We start from the raw sequence: 23,296 nt of genomic DNA on the forward strand, positions 1-23,296 counted from the left end.
CTGAGTTCAGTTCTCAACATCACTGGTGGTAATACAACACAGGAGGAATGTCATTGAGAAAGGCTGAGAGGAGGCCTGAAAATTATCTACCAGACTGAGATGTCCTTTCTTAGAGTGGCTGATCTCTTGTAGATCATTAAGCCTTCTCAGGAAAGCTGCTTAATGTTATAAATTGATTCTCTTAAGAAGCTGTGAGGATGGAAGACACACTTGAAAATAGTTAAGAATTAAACAAAGAGGCAATGAGGGCTTTGTGATGATTGTGTTTCCTGCAGCAGTTTTGCTCCCTGTTTACTAGCTCCTTGCTGTGCTAGTGGCACACATTGAGGGATGTAGCAGATTTTAATTTGGGGTTTTTTTTGTTCATTTGGCTTTTTTTCTTCTCCATACTCTTAGCTGCCTGATGTCAGTTGGAACAGGTTGTTCAAATATAACCCATATTAAAATACTTTGAACAGACTGTTAAGAATTTGAGGGGTTTTGTCTGGGCAGCAGTGAATAACCAGAGCATTGGCTATTTCTGGTCTCCCTTAGCACCATAGTTCTGTGCTCTTTAGTGGCTGCTGTAACTATCTAAGGGTTTACCATAAGAGTTCTCACTTGAATAATGCGATAAGAGCCCTGAATATAGGAGATGTTTATGCAAAGGGCAAGCCTCACACAGCAGGAAATCCCAGTTATCCCTTTAGCCTGTGCTCTCAGCCAGCCACATCTCTGCCAAAGCATACCATAGGAAAAGGACGTACCCTTACACAGTTACGAGCGTTTCATGATTAGTGTGGGCACTTCCAGCACCACTGTCCTGTGTCCCCTCAGGGATATACTTATCAGACAGTTTTAGAATTAGCTTTTCCCATGGCCTTTCTGTGGGATCCTTTTGGAGCCAATATGCCTCGTCCATCTCCAAGAAATAAGATGAGATTTCGCTTTTTGAAGTCCTACAGGTATCTCTTCTGGTGGCTTACGGGGCAATTGACAGTGGTAATAGTTGAAACTGTGGATCTTTTTTATTCTTCTAGAGCATTACAGTATATTAAAAAATTGGAAATGGCTTGTATAATTGTGAGTCTCTTGAGCTTATGAACGTTTTGCTTGAACATGGTGTATCAGAAAAAAAAGGTATTGTTTCTGTATAAGAAAAAATACTGTGAACAAGTGATCATGGAAGTGTATGACACTGCACTTTTCAAGTAAATGATAACTTTGAATATTTTTGGCATACCAAGCTGGGGGAAAAGGTAGATTAATGTTTATGTCAGTGTTGTTATGAAAATATTAATTCTAAGTACTCTCCGTACTTATAATAAGTAAGCATATTTAAATAAAAAATTCAACATGATGATACAGAATACCAAACCTGAATCAATATTTGTAGTTGTGAGGCTTTTGCCAGAAAATCATATTAGTCAATTTTTTTTGTGTTAAACATTTTTGAAAGTAAGTTTAGCAAATGAGAAAAACACACAGATTGTATTTTTTCCCTAAACTATTGTTTTAAAATAGCAGTAGCAATGCTTGATTTCCATTATTTGTCACATTACTTTTGGTAATTGAACCAATATTTGTTCTTCAATTTCCTTACATTTATTACAGATTCCTTCCTTACAGATTCACGTATATTTTCAAATAAAAACTCTTATGATCCTCCTATTTGCATATAATTAAGGGGAAAACTTACAACATATCATCTTAATAAAACTTTTTTAATCAGTGCAACATTCAAAATTATTTGCACACATGTACAACACAAAATGCCTCAGAGTATAAATGCTTTATGTAGGATTACTGATAGCAAACACTGTATATATATTATTAAAAATAACTTGTTAGGTACTGTATACTTCTCTCAGTATTTTCTTCTGAAAAAGTTAGCCTGTTCATACAGAACATACCAGTCCCTACGTTTTTGACAAAAAGAATAATAACAGTTAAAGGTATTAGAATCTGTTCAAAACTAGATCATAGGGTTCATTTAAGATTCCCTTAAGAAATCTTATTGTAGGGGATTTTTTTGCTTTAAGTAAGCTGCTTATGTTTCTTTTATAAATTTATATCAATATATCTTTATCTATTTATATTTCTATCTATCTATCTAATTGCTTTAAAGACAAAAAAAGAAACGTGTCATTTAACATGTTAATATAAGGTCTGATTATTTTCATTATTATGTACATATTTCACTTTTTCTAATTTTTCAATATAGCAAAGTGAAAATATTCTTAAAAGTTGTTAATTAAACTAAAAATAACTAAGTAACCTTTACCATAAGTCCAGAGGTGTGAATGAATTTTGTGTTACCCTAGAGTGTTACATGTTTATTTTTCATGAGCTATTAAAAACTAGGAAGAGGTGGCAGATAATTTAAAAAAAAAACATTGTTGCTCTATTACTGAATTTTAGCTGTATTCTTTGCTATTGCTGTTTAATTTAACTGTAAGTCCCTAAGAGGAGAAATAAAAATCTTTTATATATATATATGTATATTGCCATGTCACTGCCATGGCTCCATTCACACTGTAGGTTATATTTAGAAATCTACTACAAAATTTTACAGTACTCAGTGCCTCTGTAATTTAATAACCTTGTTTATGTCAACTGACAGTTCTGCTCATGGTACTCAAACATTTGATGTCAAGGGACCTTGGTTTCTAAAACTATGTATCTGATAGTGCTGTCCATGCATTCCATGGTGAATATTATTCAGCAAACCATTTAAATTGTGAAGTTTGCCATAATTTAATTTTTTTTTTCTTACATTTTGGGAAAAAAACAGAATTTTTCTTTTGTGAGACATTCAGAATCCATTGATTAAATAGACTGTCATGTTTTAATTTGTATTCTTAATTTCTGGGAGATTCTGTGATACACTGATGCCCCTTACAGGCAAATTAAGAATGCCACCTTATAGCAAAATAGTGAATTGAGTTTCTTTGCTCATCAGGAAATGCTTTCAGAAGATAAAAGAAGACTCCGGCTAATGCAAGTTTTCCCACATTAAGGGAAAAATATGCCTTGAAACAATGCAATTTTTCTAGGAAGAGATGGAATGTAATGCAGTCAGTTAGGGCTCTTCTTACTCTACCTGTCCCATCAAATAAATCATGTCTTAAAACTTCAGCAAATTGAACTGAACAAAAACAAAGTAGCATAAAAGAGCAGGCAGATAAACTTATGATTGACTCTACACTAGAAATGCAGTTATTTACAGAATTAGATATAGAACCAATGCCAGGAGTCAGTTCTTTGCAGAGAGGAGACTCAGAAAGCCACAAGAACCGTTCACAATTTACATAACTTCTTGCAGGCTGGAGGAGAAGGGTTGCTTAGTTTTGTGGGGATGCATGCCCACTCTGTTCTCTAGAGGATGAGCAGTCTTCTGCTCCAATACAAAAAAAAAGTGAACATCTTTATTTTTGTTTCCATAACACACAGATTAGTTCACCTCCTTTCTTTTTTGTTTCCTCTCTCCCTTTTTTTTCCTTTCATTTTAAAGCCTTGAGTCTTTCTAAATTGAAACACACCTCCCTTACTGAAATGCAAATAAGGACACAGTTTTCCTGTTGATTTTAGATTTGCACAGAAAAATAGCACTAAATGTGACTGTAAAAACTATATCTGAGTAGCAGCACAGTTACACTTTAGAGCCTCATGAAACTTCTGAAGAATCAATAGAGACAGAAGCTTTAGAAGCTTTTTTCACGATCTCTAAATCCTGTCACACATGGAGGAAGAACCACATCATCTATCAAAGTTGCCTGCACATTACTGAGATGTACAAATAAGAACATGTTATTGACACTCAGTCCTGCTAGATACCAAACACACCTCCCACTGACCTAGTGACAGGTCCTTAGGACCACTTAAAAGATTCTCCAGAAGCATCAGGATCTGCCTGGCTGGTCATTAAGTCTTCTTTTTCCACCATATGTGAGTTGTTTCATGATCTGTGAAAAGCACAGTGACTATCTGCTGAGTAAAATCTTTCTGTGGGGACAATTTTGTAGAGATGGTAAGCTCCAAAGTAAAATGGGTTTTATAGAGAAACGGCACAGTCATTTACTAATTTACTAATAATTTGATTATTCAATTTAGTATGCATTAAATTGAATAATCAAATTATTAGTAAATTTGCTAAATTATTACATTGTCAGATCTATATCTTCATTCAGTTAGCTATGGAGATACAATTCCTGAAATAATAATCGTGACATTTGTACCTTCATCTGGAAAAGAAGGAGAGGTTCTTTGTTGGGTAGTGTGGTTTTCTTTTGTTCTGCTTTCTTTCTGTTTTTCTTCTTTGGCTGCAATTTGGCATAGTTCCCTGGACTAGAGGAGCAGTCATGTGGCTGAAGCTACTGCCAACACCACTTCTGCAGCCAGCTGCTCGTGGCATTTGTACATAAGAAGGCAGATTCCCTCCTGCCAGATAATTGTACTCCAAGCCACTAAACTCTTGGGAACTGGGGTGGAAAGTGGTATATCTGTCTTAAACAGCAGTTTTCAGGAATTCCTTCTCTAAGGGGATTTCTTAATTATGTCAAAGCTGTCTTAGGGAAAAGAACGTAATATTAAAACTTTTTAGTGTTGCAAGCTTGGTAATGAAATGGAAATAGAAACCAGATTAAAGTTTATTATTTTATTTATTAGGCATTACAGTCCCATCTCACTGGAAATATCTTGGTTCTATTTGACCAGCCATTCAACATTTTCTGGGAAAGAAAATATTTGAATGCATAAGTCTGAACTTTTCTAGTGAACACGATGAATCACACATTTAATTTCATATTTAGCTTTTCATATTCTGTAATTCATAGAATTCAATGAAGGGATGTTTTGAACCTCACTCTGATTTTTTTTAGATGAATTTACATGCCAAAATATCATCTATCCAATTCAGACATTTGGCAATGTTGACTTGAAGTCTCGGGAAAAGTGGCAAAATAGCAAGGCACACTGCAAGTCAGATTAGGTAGCAGTAGGAGAGCAGGTGCAAGTGAATCACACTTAACTCTGTGTTGCTGCAGATTTACCTCCTTGTCAAAACTGCCTACAGAGCCCCTAAAAGTGAATAAATATAATCTCAATACCATTTCCTAACATCTCAGAAAGAAAGGCTCCAGTCCTTAGGTCCCAAAAACCAAGAAAACAACTGCAGAGAAGTAACATGTTCATAAGTTTCAGCTTTTGATTATTTTTTTTTAAATAGCTGTTCATCATACACATAGGTTAAGTGAATCTATCACAGTGGTACAGGTTGAATCAGTCAGTGTTTCCTATTGTTTCTTTCAATTAGTGTTACTTGAGTGCTCCTTCAGTGGAATTTTGTGGTCCTTGCTGCAGCCTTGGAAGTGATTTAATTAGTGTGAAATAAACAGAAAACAGAAGTATATCTATAGGTATTTTATAAATAATTTTTTTTCGAATTTATGCTTAAGCATGTTCTGACAGCCTAGGCCAGATCTTCTATAAAAAAATCACAGGAAACATTCCTTCATACAGAGTCAGGTAAAGTATGATGACTAGTCTTGCTACAGTTTACAGTAAATAAATGGCTGGGCTTTGCTGTTTGTGCCTAAAACATCCCCACACAAAGCCAGCCTTCGAGACGAAGCTAGGCCCAGACACTAGCATCTCTTGGGATGCATAAAAAGATTTCACTAACCATAAACACCAGGAAATACTCAGTTTGATTTACAAATTGTAGATATCCATGAATATTTATGTAAATGTCAGAAGTATCTGGCTTGTAATTCCCTGATGTATCACAAATTCTGGGAGCACTATAAATAGACCTATCATTCAATCTGATACCGAATACATCAGGAACAAGCTGACGCAAGTTCAGCATGTACCATGTCCAAATGTTGTAATTAATTTCTAGATACCTCGTTAAATAAGAAAAGTAGTACAAGGGTAACACATTAATGTTTCTTTTATGGCATTCTAGAATTTGCTTTTTTCTATTGTGGATCTGAATTGTTGTTGGTTTTTTTTTTATGGAAAACTGACATTTCCTATTGGAACTAGTAAATCTAATTGATTTCTGCACCCTAGAAATCTAATATTCTTCAGGTGATTTTGTTTTTCAGTTGTCTCTATAAGAGGAATTTGTGAGTATCAGTTGGAAACTTCTCTCATATGCGGAAAGGTAATTTAATGCTCTAAAGCACCTTTCTTCATGGGGCAATAAATGAAAATAAGAGTGAAAAACAGAGGCTCCTGCCCACCTAGAGGGATCTGGCACAAACACAAGTCTGGTGCCCTTAGCAGTAGGGGCAGTTATACTTCAGCACATGGGTGGTCTATGCAAGCTAATCCAGCTCTTGGTCTCTGCCAGCAGTCAGCAGCAAATATTTGAATGGGAACAGTAAGAAACTTGGTGGTTACAGTATAATCTTCCTTGAGGGATAATCTCTTCTAGATGTTCAGTACTTCCTGTGTATGTGTATGCCAGAACTCTCCTTAATGTGTGTATTACTTAGCCTAAAAAATCTGGGTATTTTACTTATTCACACTGAATGTTGATCATTATATAATAAACAAAAAATTGCTGAATTTTTCTCTTTCGCAGTATTTTTGACACTCACACAGATGAACCCTATGCAATGTAACAAATTTTCTTCATTCTGGTGTCTAATTTTCCCAATAGTAGAAGTATTGTGACCCAAGGATTTGTTGTTTTATATATTTGTAGGGCACTCCTTTTCATCAGCTTTCTAACTAACCTTTTCACATGGAAAAATTTTGTGTCTGTATCATTCATGTTGCCAATCTCTTAACACCTCCTCCTATCTCAATGCCCTTTCTAATGCAGAATGACCAGATGCAAACACAGAGCTTCTGATGAGGACAATGGATCTAGAATTAAAATATTACTATTCTCAAGGAAAAAAAAATCCATTATGCAACTTCTATTATTCCCCTCAATCTCATTTTTGATGTAGATTAGCAGACTTGCTGATTAACTGATTTTAAGTGGTGATCAATAACCTCCCATTCCTGGTGGTGTCTGTACTGGCCAAGCTAGATATTCTGTATTCTTAACTCTATTGGATAGTCTTACTTCCATTACTGCTACTTTTTAGTTCATCTCTCCCTATTCTCTTTGTCAGAGAAGTTTACAAGTTTACACTATTGTGTAAAGACAATAGGGATCATTTCAGTAGGTAGAATTTGTCTCACCAGAAATTTTGCATTTTTATAAGAAAAAACACCCAACCTTGTAGCAAATAATTTTACATAATTTTCTATGGGAAGAACATTTTTATTTTCAGATAAGGAAACATGAAACGTAATTCAGGTTTTCTTTTTTATAGTGTCTCCTCAGGATTTCTGTCTCGTTAGAAGGCTAGGAAGTCCTTCAGGAAATCTGTCATAATGCATGCAGCTGAGGGTATGGGGGGTTTTAGCAGTAGGAGGAGACAGGTGTTTCCCATCAACATACCCCTACACTTGGTCAATATATCATGTGTGCTAGATAAACAGTCTGCACACATACAAACACACATGTGTGGGTGTTTCCTACACTGAAGCATAGAAACGATGAGAAGTTTTCCAGGAAGAAGCTGAATACACAGCACTTACTTTATTGTTTGTCCACATGAACTTGGTTTTCCTTTATTTGTTTTACCTTTGCAACATTTCCAGTCAATACTTGGCTCTTCAGAGACTTAGCTTTCACAGGCTTTGGTACAAGTTTCTGTTGCAGTTGTAAAAGTAAATGACACAGTTGAACAAACACCAGGATCAGATAAACTCTTGTAACCACTAACTGAAGTTCTTTAGCTAGTAAAGAAACCTGAAATGGAAAAAAAAACCCCAAAACTATTTAAAGGGATTATAATTTTCTTCAGGTGGAGGATGGGAGGCCTCACTTTTTTTTTTCTTGTTATGACAGCTGTAGGTGAAGCAAAGGGACAAATATAACAAGTAAATAAATTTATAACTCTAGCTGAAGCTACATGTGCATTCCTTTGACAAGAGGGTATGAGTTACCCTGTGAATGCAACTCAATTGGCAACTGCAGGGAAGTGGTCATTGCAGATGGAGCAGAATCTGCTCATACAGCTCTGGTCTAAGGCACAAACTTCATGTGGCACTGTGAAACAGATGTATTTTTTACCTTCATAAGTACTAATAGGTGTGGATGCATTCTTAAATTTACTTGGTTTTCCTAAGTGTGTGAAATGTACTTAAGCTTCTAGGCTGCATTATTTTCTTTACATCTTTACCTATTGCATAATTTTTCTTTACTTACTCTTCCTTGTGACATAAAAAGAAAATGTAAATATGGTCATACAAACATTAAACTGGAAACTCAGAGAGACCAGTTATTTTTAGCAACTAAGTTCATCTGATTTATATCATGCAATGGAGGCTATGTCAAGTGTTTCAACATCATTTGCACTCCATTGAATGAGGGACTGAACAATCAGAAAATGGATCATTTGGAAACTGGGTTATGTCACTAAAACAGTGGAAGCAAAATCCACCAAGTTAAGTTTCTACTGGTGGCAAAGGAGAAAATTAAGTTTCTTTTAAGCATCATATAAGAAAAACATGAACTTGCCATGCAATATCTAGAAGTGATGGATTCTTCAAGAGAAGTGCCACTGAGCACCTAAGAATCAGGGAGAAGTTTACACTAGTCTAACATATGTGGTTAATCTTGTGAACCTTCTGAAAGAAAACATTGATTTGTGAAGAAATGTTTCTGTTTCAAATAGATGGGAGAAAAAAGAGGGGAAAAAAGGGAAAGAAAAAGAGATATAAAGGGAATGTAAGCATTGATCCTAGCATCCAGATGTATCCCTTAGTGAGGTAGTCATGCAGTCTTAATGAGTGTGTAAGTGGCAAATGGTGTTTGTTCCATGTCTCCTCTTGGCCACAGTCTTTGTTTAAGCTCTCTCCCACATGACACAGTAAAGTGTTATTTGGAACCTGGAACATGACATGTTTGAGGCTTATCTCATTTTGGCATAAAAATACATGTAGTTCTGTTTTACGATAAACTCTGCTTGCTGTCATAGGAAACAAAAGGAATTCTAGACAGAGTGGTTTTGCAATACAAATACAAATGGCAAAATAGGGCTTATTGTTTACAGATAAGAATAAAATTATTTTAAACATGTGTTATATTAATTTATAGGTGGGGCCAATAGCAAAATATAGTGTTATGCCATTAAAAATCTGTTTCATGATACTGACAAAATTTCATCCTCAAATACAGAGGAACAGATGTGTCTGTGATACACAAAATATTTAAGTTTTGCTGTCACAGTTCTTCATGCTTGACTACCCCTATTAGACTATAATTAAAAAATAAATTTTTATTTATACTGTACATAATTTTCAGTCTGTATTACTAAATGCACCCTATATTAACAAAAAAATTAATGTAATATTTAAATATAAATATGTAGTAGTACGTATTAGGTAATGTTTGCTAAATATCTAGTCATACTATGATATGACTTCCTTATAAATGCTGAAAGTCACAAGCTGTATATTTTTGCAAAAATCTGATTAAAAACCTCTTTTTTAGGTAGATTGATGTTATCAAAAAGTTCTAGCTTCTCTGATTTTAGTGAGTACTATGTCAGGGCCCTGATTTTTCCATGGTTGAATCTGCAGAGGGAATAAAACAACACAGAAATCTTTTCATCTGGTGAACTAGATGGCATGACATGGCAAGGAGGCTGCAGCCAGGTGGTAGTCAGACTCTTTTCCCAAGAAAGTCTTAAGCTGTGCCAGGGGAATTTTAGGTTAGACAATAGGAAAAAAAATCTTGACAGAAAGAACGGTTGAGGGGCATTGGAATGGGCTGCCCAGGGAAGTGGTGGAGTCACCATCCCTGGAGGTGTGTAAAAAAAGACTGGATATGGCACTCAGTGCCATAGTTTTGTTGACAAGGTGGTTTTAGGTCATAGGCCAGACTTAATAATCTCTAAGGTCTTTTCCAACCTAGTTAATTCTGGGATTCTGTGACAGGGCCATGTAATGCTAACCACTCCTGCTCCCTGGAATGGGATTTTGGGGGCCAAAATACTCTTCAGGGCTCAGGTGGTCTCAGTAGCATTCAAACCAAGAAGGGTTTGCAGCCTTTCTACTGCATTAAAATAGATTGATCACAGTTTTCTACAGGAATATATTGTTTTCTGCTTGCATTTATTACAGTACAGTCAACTCTAACAGTTTTTTAATTATAACTTGGAGAATCACAAGAGTTTGTGTAAAAAGCCTTTCCTTTTTCCTTATCTAGATCTCAAAGGGTTTCTCAAAATCAGAAAATTCAGGAGCTTTCTTAAGATGCAGTTTTCATCTAAAACTTGAACTCTAGAAACTTTAAGGAAAATACTTAGTGTGTGAGACTGGAAATATAATTTCAGAGGGTAGTAAGGCAGAATACTGTGACTTTGACAGCCACACCCTGAAATATTTAGCTATCTAAAATTCTAGTTTTCACTGCACAGAGTGGATGTGTGACCCAGAGTGGTCGTTGTAGTGCCCTGCATCTTCTTCTGGGATTCAAATTAGAGAGCAGCAGCGTAAGGACTTAACCCAGACTGATGTTGTCGTGCAAAACTCACCAGGTTCTTCTTCCCTGACATTCTTCCGAGATGAAGATTTCCCAGCTGTCTAATGCAACTGTTTTAGGAATTTTAGGAAATAGGGAAAGGAGCCGACAGTCCTGGAAAAGCTCTGCTTGCTCTTTCCACTACAAGAAAGATTTGCTGGATTTGTGCTCTCTTCACCCTTTCAAAGAAACAACTGGTCTTTGACCAAGAAGATAGTTTATAATTTGAACCATTTATTTTGAACTAATATGTTGTTCTGATTATGGTTCACAGTAGCTAATGTAAGTTTAAATGAAGGAGGATAAAAAGCAGTCAGAGGATGCAGTGAAAATTATTTATTGCAGTGTAGAGCTATCTAATTGATCTGCAGTTCACCAGGTTCTTGACTTTGATAAAGAAAAATCGATGGATTGTGTTAGCAATTAATTGTAAATATTTTCTCACATGATGCTTCTAAATGGTTTAGATAACATTTCCTTTTGATGCAATATATTTATTTGATCCTGGAACATTTAATTCACCGTTAAATGTCATACACTCTTGTTACTATAAAAGAATAAAACTGTTTCCAAGTACATATTGTTTCAGTAAGACATGAGCTTGTTCATGCCAGCTCTTGGGGTTTACAAAGTCACTTCAAAATAGCTGCCTTAGAAGTTAGGGTGACAATATAAAGCAATGTAAAACTCTCTGTGGTAACAATATAAAGTGTTCTTGTACATCTGCACTTGAAGTCCTACAGTGCTTATCCTAATTTTGGGCAGCAGCATTATTTTTGCATTTATACTGGATCTTCTAGGAAAGTAAAGTATGAATGTAATATTAGAAAGACATTGTGGTTCTGCATCCCTAAGGAATAGTATTTTTTTCTTTTTAATTTTTACATCTTTAGTTCCTCTGTATTTATTATTTTTATGTTAATAACCTAAGGGTTTTTTTTTTTTAATTGTAGTTTTTGCCCTATTCATTAATGGAAGTATTTGTAGAATTTCTGCCATGTTTTAGGAATCTATTTCTGGCTAATGAATTGCCTACTTTAGTTACCTTCTTTCTCTTTCTTGTGTCACTAAGAATATGTACTAACACTATGATTTAATTTACTATTGGTATATTACACTTGGTTGATATGCTATCTATCAAAAAATATTTTTTCATACATCACAGGAAGATATAGAAGATTTTGTCTTTATTTTCTGTATTTTTAATAATCGAGTGATTTCCTTAGCCTTTGTCAGCACAAGTCTAAGTCAAAATTTGAAAAAATCTGGTATTATTTTTCATCCACAAATGTCAGGTTTCACCTCAGCATTGTAATACCTGTGGACTCAGAGTTGCCATTTAAGAAATGGTTAACTACAGAAGATTCAGAGGACCCACAGAATTAACTTCTGTAGATTTGATATACAGGTTTCATTTGGCAACATGACAGGAAACTATAGAGCAAAGAGTGGAAAGGAGAAAAGTTAAGGGGGGAATAGTATGAAATGAAAGAGACAGGGTATGGCAGTGAGACCTCTGTCTATTCACTCTGTAGCGAAAAGTACATCACACCACCCCAGCTCAATATTTTTCATTTCTCTATTTTGAAGGGCTGAAATTGTTTCCCAGCTGCCTAGAGCCTTTTGATCTGTAGTCTGTTTATAGCAAAACAGTATTTGGAGCTCCTTCAAGACAGGAGTTCCTAGAGGTGACAGTCTACCCTGGTGAGTTACCTTCATGGTTGCACCTTACCAAGTTCAAGAGAACATGATATGCATTCCCTTCCAGTAACAGAAATTAACTGATTATAAGTATTTATCTAATAAATAACTAGTAATATGTGTAATGGCCAGGCATAGGTCAGAGCCATCCCAGGTTGCCAGTAACCAGTAGAACTAGAATGCAGATGCCTGTAATGAATAAAAGCTTCATTACAGTTTTCAGGGCAAAATTTAATGGCAAACCCTTAACATTGACAAACATGGCAGGCCAGTGGTGCTAGCACACAGAAATTTCCTGTCTCCAGCCTCAAACTGTATTAATAAAAGTTTACATAATTTTTAGCAGTTCTGTATCTCTCACAGCCACTGTAATTGGAGAGGCATTTATTTATTGTGGAACCTACTCTACCATGGTGAATTTAGTATCACTAAAAAAATGTTTACATGTGATTCTCATTGACAAATATTCAGAATTTGCAAGGCACCTGTTGATGCCTCTAAATATAACCAAAAACATGACAAAAATTTAAAGGCTCTCTAAAGAAAATTTTAATGAAGGACATACCATTTAAACAATGCTGCTGGAAATTTAATTTACAAATTTACTTGCTGTACTATCCAGGCCACCCAAGTGGCCTGCAGGCACTGAAATTTCCTAGAACAGCAGCTCACAGGACCCAAACAACATTCCTGCTCCACATGTGTTCGGAGGTCTGCACATTTTGGAGTAATAGACAGTAAACCAGAGCTCTTCAGCTCCTCCCTCTTAGAACTGCTGTAAATTGAATTAGTCAATGCTGTAAAATTTAGTTTGTGTAAAACATCACCTTGAAATTTTGTATTTACTCTTCAATCATTTTGAAATGGTACAAAAAAGTTATTGTTTGCTGATAAGGAAGCCAAGAAGTGATTCTTTTCCATTTTTACTTCAAAAAACACTTGCACTTGTCCCCCTCAAAAACAACAAAAAAATGTTGAGGCATAGTTAAAATAGAGAGTCCAGTGCAGCTCTAAGATGTTAATCAATGTTGAATATTCCTGAGCATATTAAACAGAAGCCACATGCACTATAGAAACAAATGTACATTTTACCTGTAATTTGGTATGCACTCAAATTCATAAAGAATGTCCTGCAGCGCACTGTAGTTAGGGTCCACTGGTGTGTTGGACAAAAGTAAAGGAAGAATAATTTCAGGATTGGCTCTCTGACATCTATTTCATTTAGTTCAACTTTAACATTTGCATGTTTTGTGAGACTTTTTAATATATAAAATAGTAAAAACATATAAAATAGTGATCAGGGAAAAAAAAATCTGAGGTCATTCAGCTTCTTGCTACTTATACCAGTAAATTTACAGGAGAAATGTTTTCCAAGAGCCATAGGAAATGAAGTTATCTGAACTGAACCTATCTTGCTGAGATGATTGTCAGGAAAGTGACGTATCAGAATAAATAATGCAAGTATATTAAAACCAAGGAAATACATGGACTGCAAAAGATTGAGGGAATCATTTAACAAAAAATCAAAATGGATGCTTGACACGGACAGTCCAGTATAGTTGCATTTCTAACTTTCATATTTTAAGAGAGAAGTGACAGTGGAACACATGAAAAAAAACCAGCCCTGAGATGTGAAGAGGGTCTCCAGCTGTTCATTCAAATAGAAACCTAGCTAAAAAAAATGAAGATGCATTTAGTTCATTATTTACTTTATATTTTGCTCTTGCTAGTTATATGTTTTGGTTTTTTAAACATAAGTGCATGTTTATTTGGTGAGGCTTCTGTCTTACTGCAAACTGACTTTAAAAAAAGGGTATAATGATATATTATTGCTGTGGTTTTTTTCCTCTAATGGTGTAAATAAGCCATCAGTTTCCTGAGTAGTTAGAGTTAGTGTGTGCTGAAGTTACAATGCAAAATGAGGCAGGAAAGTGTTATTAGCAATCATCAACTTCAATTTATAAATCAATTGTAACAGAGTAAAATCACTGCGTGTACCTAATATCTGTCATGTCAACTAAATATATTGAGCAGTTAAATACCACTTTGTGTACTTAATAGCCATGTTTGCTGTAGCAAGGCTTAGTTGTTCAGGAATAATGGCCCATCAGCTGAGTCTGACAGAGATCCCAAACTGATTTCAGACATGAGTAAGATGACAAACCATAGGGGTAGAAGTGAGCTCTGGAGTCTAAATTGAAGAAATGCAAGTCAACTATTATAGGAAATTATTATTTTAACATTATTTTTTGTGTAACAGTGATAATATTAGTAGTACTTTTTTTTGCAATATGTGTCATGTTTTCCACTTTAGGGACAAATAAGTTCTCTCACTTCATTGTAGCAGCTCTGCCTCACCAAAAGGGCCTCTCTTAAAAGAGCTGAAGTGGGATAACTTTGAATGTGGTGCTGTCATGCATATTCATGTTTAAAATGGAGATTCATGTCTACACCACAAACTGGAATTACTGAAGTTCTATCAGTTCCATGTATTTGTGGATACATCTCTACAGAAGAGAAATATTCAAGTTATTAATTTCATTACATACTGGAAGAGACAAAACATTAAATAAGTTTCATGTTCAAACAAAAACTAGACCAAACACAGGATACATAAAGGATGAAAGGATGACTGTATTATAGGAGCGGCCTAAAGATTGTTTAGAAAAGTGATTTAACTATTCTGATGTCCAACGGCTTTTCTTCATTAATTTTTTGTTTTTTGTTAAGAGTTGAAGAGAACTTTTTGCTAGGGAAATTATTCTTAAGCTCCAATGAATGTTTTTGTTCTCTAATGCTCTGTATATCCCCTAGCCATAATGGGTTTAGAGAGTTGAAAGATGCCTATTTAAAATGTCATTCTCCAAAAAACAAAGCGAAGCCAAGCCAGAAGGACTTGACAGAGCTTAAAGACAAAAGTCTTAGACCACAAAATGAGATTTTTCATGTAGAATCTTTTTGTTAAGAATGCAATGAATCTCCAAAACTACCTCAATAATTTTAATTTTTTTAAAACGAAAATACATGGATTCTCATTACTGTGGTATACTTTATCCCCTGCACTGGACATCATCATAGAAACCATGTGAATCAAAATAGACAAGGTCTGCAACCTAGAATAATCTTTCTGAAGCAATGGAGGAAGGTCAAAAACAAGAGGAGCTTTGTTGCATTTCATCCCTCAATGTGACATGCAAAGGGCAAGACAGGGAATTCAAAGTTGTCATTTTGCTGGACATTAAAATTAATAGAAACACAGAGTCATTGTTATTTTCAAGCATATACTTTCCTTACAATCCCACTCATCACCTTCTATTCTATATGGGCTGTTTCTCTCTTTTTGCTCTCCACAGATCTGTTATTTGTTCCCTATTCATCATCTCTTTCTTCTTGAGTGTCCTTTTGTTTTGTTTTGTTTTCCTGTGGGTTTGTTTTATTCTAGCACTGTCAAATCACTTTCTGAGAGACATCTTTTTCTGAAAATCTGGCATCTCTACAAATGTCTTCTTTTGATTAAGAGCATTATCATATTTGAACTCTGACTTATTTTGGTACTTCAGATTTAATTGTAAGTATCTACATATTTGAAAAACTTTATTCAGATCCTAGAAGTACAGAAGGCTAGTTTTATTTTGAAAACAAAAGCAATCCTTCTCCAACATCCATACTATTTTAGAATTCAAGAACTGATATTTAGTACAAATATCTGACCTATATTTCAGAAATTTTTGGTCATCCCTATCAAGGCTGTGAATGAGTGGATCTGAAGGCATATTGCATTCCTGAGAGCTCAGCCTCTTCCCTGAGACCTCTGAGCCCACAGTAATGTGCAGCCTGGCACATATCTGGGTCAGGCAACTCAGCCACAGCTCCTAGTGCTTCATTTGCTGGGACTGGGCATGCAGAGGGTCTGTACTAAAAAAGCCCATGCTTGTCCTCAGACAAGAGGACATGAACCTTTGCATGAAGTGCAAAGCTGAGAAATGGGATCATAATTCTAGTAGTCATGGTTTTCAAATTGGCTTTCTCACTTTCTTGAGGGAAAATAATACTTTTTTATTGCTCTAGGTCACTGAAAATTAATCAATTATTTGAAAAGTTTTTGAGTTATTATTTTCCTTAGATGCCTCTGAGAAAGAATATTGCCAGAATTAGTGGTTGCTATAAATTACTCTGTTTAAGTTTTTTCAGAATAAAGATTTCTACACAGAGCTTTCTCTAAAATTAAGACTTTTTTTAAACCATCTGGCCAAGGGTCATAAAGAAAGTAAGCAACAGAGTGCTTGAGGGGAAAGCTGCTATGCAGAAAGGAAAACAGAACAACTTCCAACACACTGTTTGGAGGACTTTGGAGAAAAGAAATGGGATTACTAAGCTCCAAATATCCATAACATTATTAAATTTATCAACGCTGTTATATACAGTTTAAAATTAATACTGAAGAAGTCCTAGTTTTTCTTCTGCACTCAGAGCAATATGTGTTATATTGAGAACTTATTAAGCAAAGCAACTTAGTAGCTCATCCTTGTCTTTGCAAAAATGTCATCCTAACTGAGAAAGGTTTTAGATGCCAAGACTTTTTTTTAAGTTGTAAAAGGCAAAAGTGAATAATTTAGTTGTGTTCTTGTCCAAAGTAATAGAACACAATGGGTAGAAACAGAAGGGAAAAATTTCCCTACCAGTTTCTCTCTTCTTAAATGTCACTTTATTTGGACAATGATCAGCTGGATTGACTTTGCAAGACTGACTTTATTTAGACATACAAAACTCCTTAAATAGCAAAAATAAATTCCAACATTTTGTAACTTCATATTCCAGAGACAGTAATGTACATCATGCTGTAATTTGTAAACCTGCTAGTGTATTTTGAATGCTAGTTCAAATTAAATTATAAGTTTTGAAATATGTGCATATGAGCTTGTAAATTAAAAGAATTTATTATTACAGTGAACATTTAATGTCAGTAGTTGGCTTTAGCAATGTTTGCAATATAAAATACAAAACCATTTTCTGAATTTTTACTATAATGAATTATAAAAAAAAAAAATTTCATTGTTACAATATTTGTAGAATAAATTTTTCCAAAATTTCCTATAGATGAATCTTCATGTAAGCTTTCACATAGAGAAATCTTGGATGATTTTTTTTTTGGTACTTTCATAGGTAATCTCAGGTGATAATTAAAAAAAATTCCTAAGTGTCTTTTTACCCCAGTCTGTTTAATTTCTTAACACGCCTTTAGACATGTAAAAAAGGAAAGCAAACAAACCACCCATCAAAATTACACACAAAATGCTCACAGTAGTTTAAAAGGGCTGACTCTGGTTTTTGTAGGTTTTATGCAAACACACTGAAACACAGCCCATATGGCCTTAACAAACAGTGAACACATTCTGTTAGACATACTGCACAAATTAAGCTGTTTCAAATAAGAACTGCTGCAATTTAGATTTCTTTTCTTTATATTCATGGAATACATCCTCATGGAAGCAAGGAAGTGAACCAAGATAGCCAAGATTTCATCAAGGACAAAAAGGGCCTGACCAACCTCTGTGCCCTCCTGTAATGGAGAGACTGCAATGCTCAAGAAAGGAAGACCAACTGGTGTAATCTGCCTGGGCTTCTGAAAGCTTTAAACACAGTTTCCCATGGAATCATAAACTCCAAACTGGAGATCTGGAGTTGGATTTTAAGGGTAAACTGAGGAAAGGGTGAGATGAATGCAGCCAGAGAGTTGCAGTCAATGGCTCTATGTCCAGATGCAGCCAGTGATGAGTGGTGTCCCTCAGGGCTGTCCTGAGACTTTGGCTCTTCAGTATCTTCATCAGTGACAGAGGCAGTGGGACAGAGTGTACCCTCAGTACATCTGCAGTGACAGGAGGCTGAGCAGTGCAGGTGGCACTGCAGAAAGATGGGATGAACATCCAGGAGCACCAGGAAAAGTTTGAGAACTCAGACCATGAGAAGGTAAGGATGTTAAAAAGTCCAAGCAGAAGGGGCTGCAGCACAGCCAGAGCCATCCCAGACATGGGTACAGAACTGGGAGTAGCACTTATTTAGAGCAGCCCTGCCAAGAAGGAGTTGGAGGTTCTCATGGATGAAAACCTGGACATGACCCAGCAATGTACCCTTGCAGCCCAGAAAGGCAAACGTGTCCTGAGCTGCCTCCAGAGCAGTGTGGGCAGCAGAGAGTGGTGAGGGATTCTGCCCCTCTGCTCTGCTCTGGTGAAATCTAGCCTGCAGGGCTGCATCAGCTCTGGGCTCCTAGCACAGAAAGGACATGTTGGAGGAAGTCCAGAGGAGACCACAGAGATAATGAGCAGGCTGGAGTTCCTTTTCTGTGAAGAGAGGCTGAGAATGTTGGGGTTGTTAAGTCAGGAGAGGAGAAGACTCCAGGCAGACCACATTTCAGCCTTCTAATAGTTAAAGTGACTTAGAAAAAAGAAAGAGAACAGCTTTTTACAGTGATATAACTTTTTTACAGTGATAGATAGTGATAGAACAAGGGAGAATGCTTTTAAGATTAAAAAAAGGAGAGAGATTAGATATTAGGAAGAAGTTATTTATTCAGAGAGTAGTGAGGCACTGTTGCTTAGAAAAGTTTTGAATGTCCTTTTCCTGGTTTTATTCATGGCCAGGTTTGATTGATGGGGCTCTGAGTAGACTGGTCCAGTAGAAGGTGTTCCTGCCAATGGCAGAAGAGTTGGAACTAGGTGGTATTTTAGATCCCTTCTAACCCAAGCCATTCTATATTTCTATTACTTTTTCTTTTTTTTTTTTTTTTTAAGCAAATATGTTGTAAAGTTCATGAACACCATTTAATTAAGAAAAAAACCCAACACCCTAAATAAAGAAAGAGGATGATTTGGTGCCTTTCATCTTATTTTAGTTTGAGATTATCTCTTTCTATATTTAACACAGCAGCATATATCTAGAAGGAAGTTAGCTGGATTGAATTAAATGTGAAAAACAGAGATAGCTTTGCTAATCAAATACTGAAGGGGACCATCAAGAGAAAGAATAGATTGATTTGCTATACTAGAAGGCTACCATATGTAAAACACTAGCTAGATATGAAGTGAAACTGTACTGGTCTCACAATTGCTGTCCTACAGGAGGCATGCTGAGGTCTACATATAAGTATTCTTCTGTGTATATCCATATAACAGGCTAAGCTGTACAGGTTTGATCACACACAAAGTATCTCTTGCTCATAGAAGTGTAGAGAGGAAAGATGCACCTTGTCCAAGGCAATGCACTGGCAATTCTGAAATGCTTGCATCCAATTTAGGCAATTTAACTTTCTACAAGAAGATGAAGTTTCTGGGTACTGTCATCTCTGGTGGTATTGCTATGAGTCTCTTTGGGATTCATAGTGCAACATGGTTTTCTTGTGCCCGGTACATTGTTTAATAAGGGGAAATTCAAACATATAAATATGGAATGAAAAGTTCAAATAGGTCAAACAAATTAGTCCTAAACTGAGAAGAAATTTAGAATCCATGAATATCAGAACATACTGTATCTGTATCTCTCCCTCCAGATGCCTGAATATTCAGAAGTAGGTCTTATGAGTGAGTTTTCAGTGGTAGGCATAACTGCTCTACTATATACATGGATATTCCTTTTGATCACTTTGCTTTTCCTCCCCTGGGAAGAAAAGAGGGGAGAAGTCAGAAGTGAAGCTTTTTTTTTTTTTTGGACTACATTAAATATGGATTGGGGCAGTGGTGCCTTGGCATTGTTCATCTCTCACAAAATCTAAATATGATGTGAGACCAAATATGAAAATATGTCAAGTTTATATTTCTATAAAAGGAAAAAAATTAATCCTATCTACATTCAGTTCAACTGCTACAAGTAAGAGAGAAGTGAGGCAAAAATCTGCAATGCCCATGTTGTATAAACTTATAGGTTTTATCCTGGTACCATAGAATTTATCAAGTACATCTTGAATTGCCCAAAACCTAGGTTTCTAACATAAAATAGGCAGGGAGCCATAGTCCACAGAAGGATAGATAGACAGCTGAGAGGAGCAGTTCTGTCTGTCTTAAAATAGATGTCTGAATCATGGAAACCGACTACCCCAGCAAGTGCCTATCAGAGCTGTCTCTAGCAGGAGCCTAGCTGACCAGTTTAAATGAGCAACCAATCCTCTGGCAGCTCAAGGCTAGGGAGAAAACTCCTTTCTTAGTGTGCCTTGTTTAACTCTCAGTGAATAATTCATGACAAGTAATGTACTCTCAATGTAACCTTCATTTGTTCTCATAGAAGCTCTCCAGTAACTTGCAACAACAATACATAATTTTTTTCCTTTAATTACAGCTTTGAGTTTGACAGTTTTGCATTAAAAATCGAACACATTTTGTACTTTTGAGTGTTCACATTAAAAGTTTGAGCTTTTGCTTTTCTTTTTTCACCTCATACAAGCCAGATTAAACCTTTGGAGTTTTCCATACCTCAAAAACAAAGAGAAGTGAAACATGAGTAGAAAATTTTATATAAATTCAAGTGGATTTTTTGAAACACAAGTGTCATGGAGGTATGCTTCCTCTTCAAGCAAGGCTTTGTAACATAATGCATAATTTAGATTTAATTTTAGTTCCTGACATTTTTCTGAAGGACTTAGAAGTATGGATGATGTCATTCTACCAAACAAGAGTCTTATCCATGTCTGACTCATTTAGGCCATGATCCTGTACCTGTGGATGCCAAGTTTCCAGTGAAGGACATGGAGAAATCCACTCTACTGTTTTGTAGAGAACCCTTCTGTCACACTAATGTGGTTACCTCACCTCAGATTTGCTTTCAGAATGACTTTCTGACAGTAAAAGTTTATTGTTTCCAAAAAGACAAAATGTTACGGAAACATTCGTGTTAGAGTATGCATGGCTGGGTTGGGCAGGTTTTCTGTTAATGTTTGGGTTTTTTTCTAGACAAGACAAAATTGGAAAAAAGATAAAAATGCTTTACTATATAAGGCTAGCTAACATGCTTAAAATTTAAGTATAAACTTTCACATTGTGCGTACAAGTTTTGTTTGCCTGAAATGGTGGTCTGTGTGTACTCTTGGAATACATGGTGGTATTCCTGAGTGTCTTCCAATCTTCTCTTGTTAATCTCACACTATCCCACTCTTCTGAACAAGATGATGATGAAAGCAAGCATATCTTACAAAATATAATGGTTCTCTGATACTGAGCCTGACACTCGAGAGTGACTTTGTCCAGAACCAGTCCTAATTATGAAAGCTTGCTAAAAGAAGTACAATTCTCTCTTGCCTTTCCTAGCAGCCACTGCTTCATTTGAATAAAAAAAAAAAAAAAAAAAAAGGAAGAGAAAAAATGTTAGTCCACTTTTTTTTTTAGCCTAAAAAAGCTGGCATAATTCTCTTGGAAACCATAGCTACTGCTTAACTCCCTACTGATTTTAGTATGAACCACCAATGTTTATTTTTAAGCAACTATTTAGCTAACAAATTGTAGTCTGAATTTGTGTGGAGCAAATAGTTCAAAAACAGAAAGTCTGATGGAAATATTGATAGATTTTTTATTAACCTTGTAATTAGTGCTGCATTACTGCAGTAAACCCATTTAGATTTGACAAAAGTCTATGTTTTTATAATGCAACCTGTATTTTTATATGTCTGTACGTTCATATATTTTTTTTTTTTTAATAAACATTTTTATGTTTATTAAAAAAAATACTAAACCAGCTTGATACACTAGGCAGCCTTAGCTCAGCTGAAGTTCAAAGTCTGCTAGGAGGGTAGTATTTAATTTTAGGCCATTCGCTGGTATACAATGTAAATCCGACATTAGCAGGTATTATTTATTCCAGCCTTAATGACTGATGTGTAACCATAGACCACAGCATAGCTGGTGGCACTGTTTGCCAAGAATATAATGTTTCTCAGAAAAAGCTATTCTCCTACTCCTAAAAATTAGCTATTTTTATTTTCTTTTTGAATCTCTAGCAATGAAGATTTGCAAAGGTTCTATTTCTATTTTTGCAATGGAATCTATGTGGACCAGCAATGGTCAGTTAGTACGGAGGTTGCGAATGTCTAGTTGCATAACTGATTAAATAAAATTAAAAGTAGGCAGGAATAAAGGCACAAGGACACATTTTCAGTCTGACATATATATATATATATATATCTCAAGAACCTGATTTTGCCATGCAAGGGAGCGAGCCTGTCTGTGACTCTCACCTCCATTACTACTCATGGTACAGCTCAGGCAGCAGCACCTGGCAGCTTCAAAGGAAACTGAGATCAAGCATTTTCAGACAAGGCATCATATTAGAATTGGGTATTCTTACAGAAGACCCTTTCTGCCATGAGGTCTATGAGGAGTTTTGCACATTTAATTTTCTCTAAGTCCTTTGTAGAGCACATAGTAACTTTATTTACACAGCAGGCTCTGAGCTAATACACCATATTTATAAGCTGGGTAGCTCAATCCAGACAGCTGATGTGAGTGGATACAGAAAGGAAACACCAGTGGCATATGTCATGTTTCTACTGTGTCCTTTGGTTTGCCTTTTTTCATTCTTATGACTTCTACACTCTAGTTATCATTACATTTCTTAGTTCTCTTACTTATGCAGTTATGTGCGACTTTTTCCTCTTTGCTAAAGTACTCCAGTCAAAAGGGAATATGCTCTTACCTAGACATGAATCATAAAGTTTAGTTTCTGGAATTCTAAACCTATAAAAATGTTTTTAAAATCACTTGCTATGTTGAGCAGTGGCAAAACCTGCATATGGGTTAAAAATTTGTTTCTCAAATTCTCTGACTTAATACTTGTTTTTGAAAAATACACCTCCTGAACCTTCATCTACATTACTAGTTCTTAGACTCACTCATGCAGGTAATTTAAGAACATTTTATTAATCTTTTTGTCCTTCAGCTTGTTATGCAGCACAGGACAATAAGAGGATAATCTAGTCTGTGGATGAGCTAGAATGAACTGTGCAACTCAAGAGTTTCACAAAACTAATTGGTGTGGTGCTTA

At 35.7% G+C, this 23,296-nt stretch overlaps 1 protein-coding gene across 4 annotated transcripts in view; it reads left to right on the forward strand.

Annotated features, from left to right (window-relative positions):
* Positions 1-23,296, forward strand: part of PDE4D (phosphodiesterase 4D) — a 348,137-nt gene that overhangs the window by 196,593 nt on the left and 128,248 nt on the right. Inside the window, exon 1 of one of the 4 annotated variants that reach the window (XM_058824296.1) lies at positions 844-944. The exons of the other annotated variants lie outside the window; for them this stretch is intronic. Within the exon in view, the coding sequence (XP_058680279.1) occupies positions 856-944 (89 nt within the window). The 5' untranslated portion in view covers positions 844-855. Of the gene's footprint in view, positions 1-843; positions 945-23,296 lie in introns of those variants that run through there. 4 annotated transcript variants of the gene reach the window in all.

The sequence above is a fragment of the Ammospiza caudacuta genome, chromosome Z (genome assembly GCF_027887145.1).
Source record: "Ammospiza caudacuta isolate bAmmCau1 chromosome Z, bAmmCau1.pri, whole genome shotgun sequence".
Classification (NCBI taxonomy): domain Eukaryota; kingdom Metazoa; phylum Chordata; class Aves; order Passeriformes; family Passerellidae; genus Ammospiza; species Ammospiza caudacuta.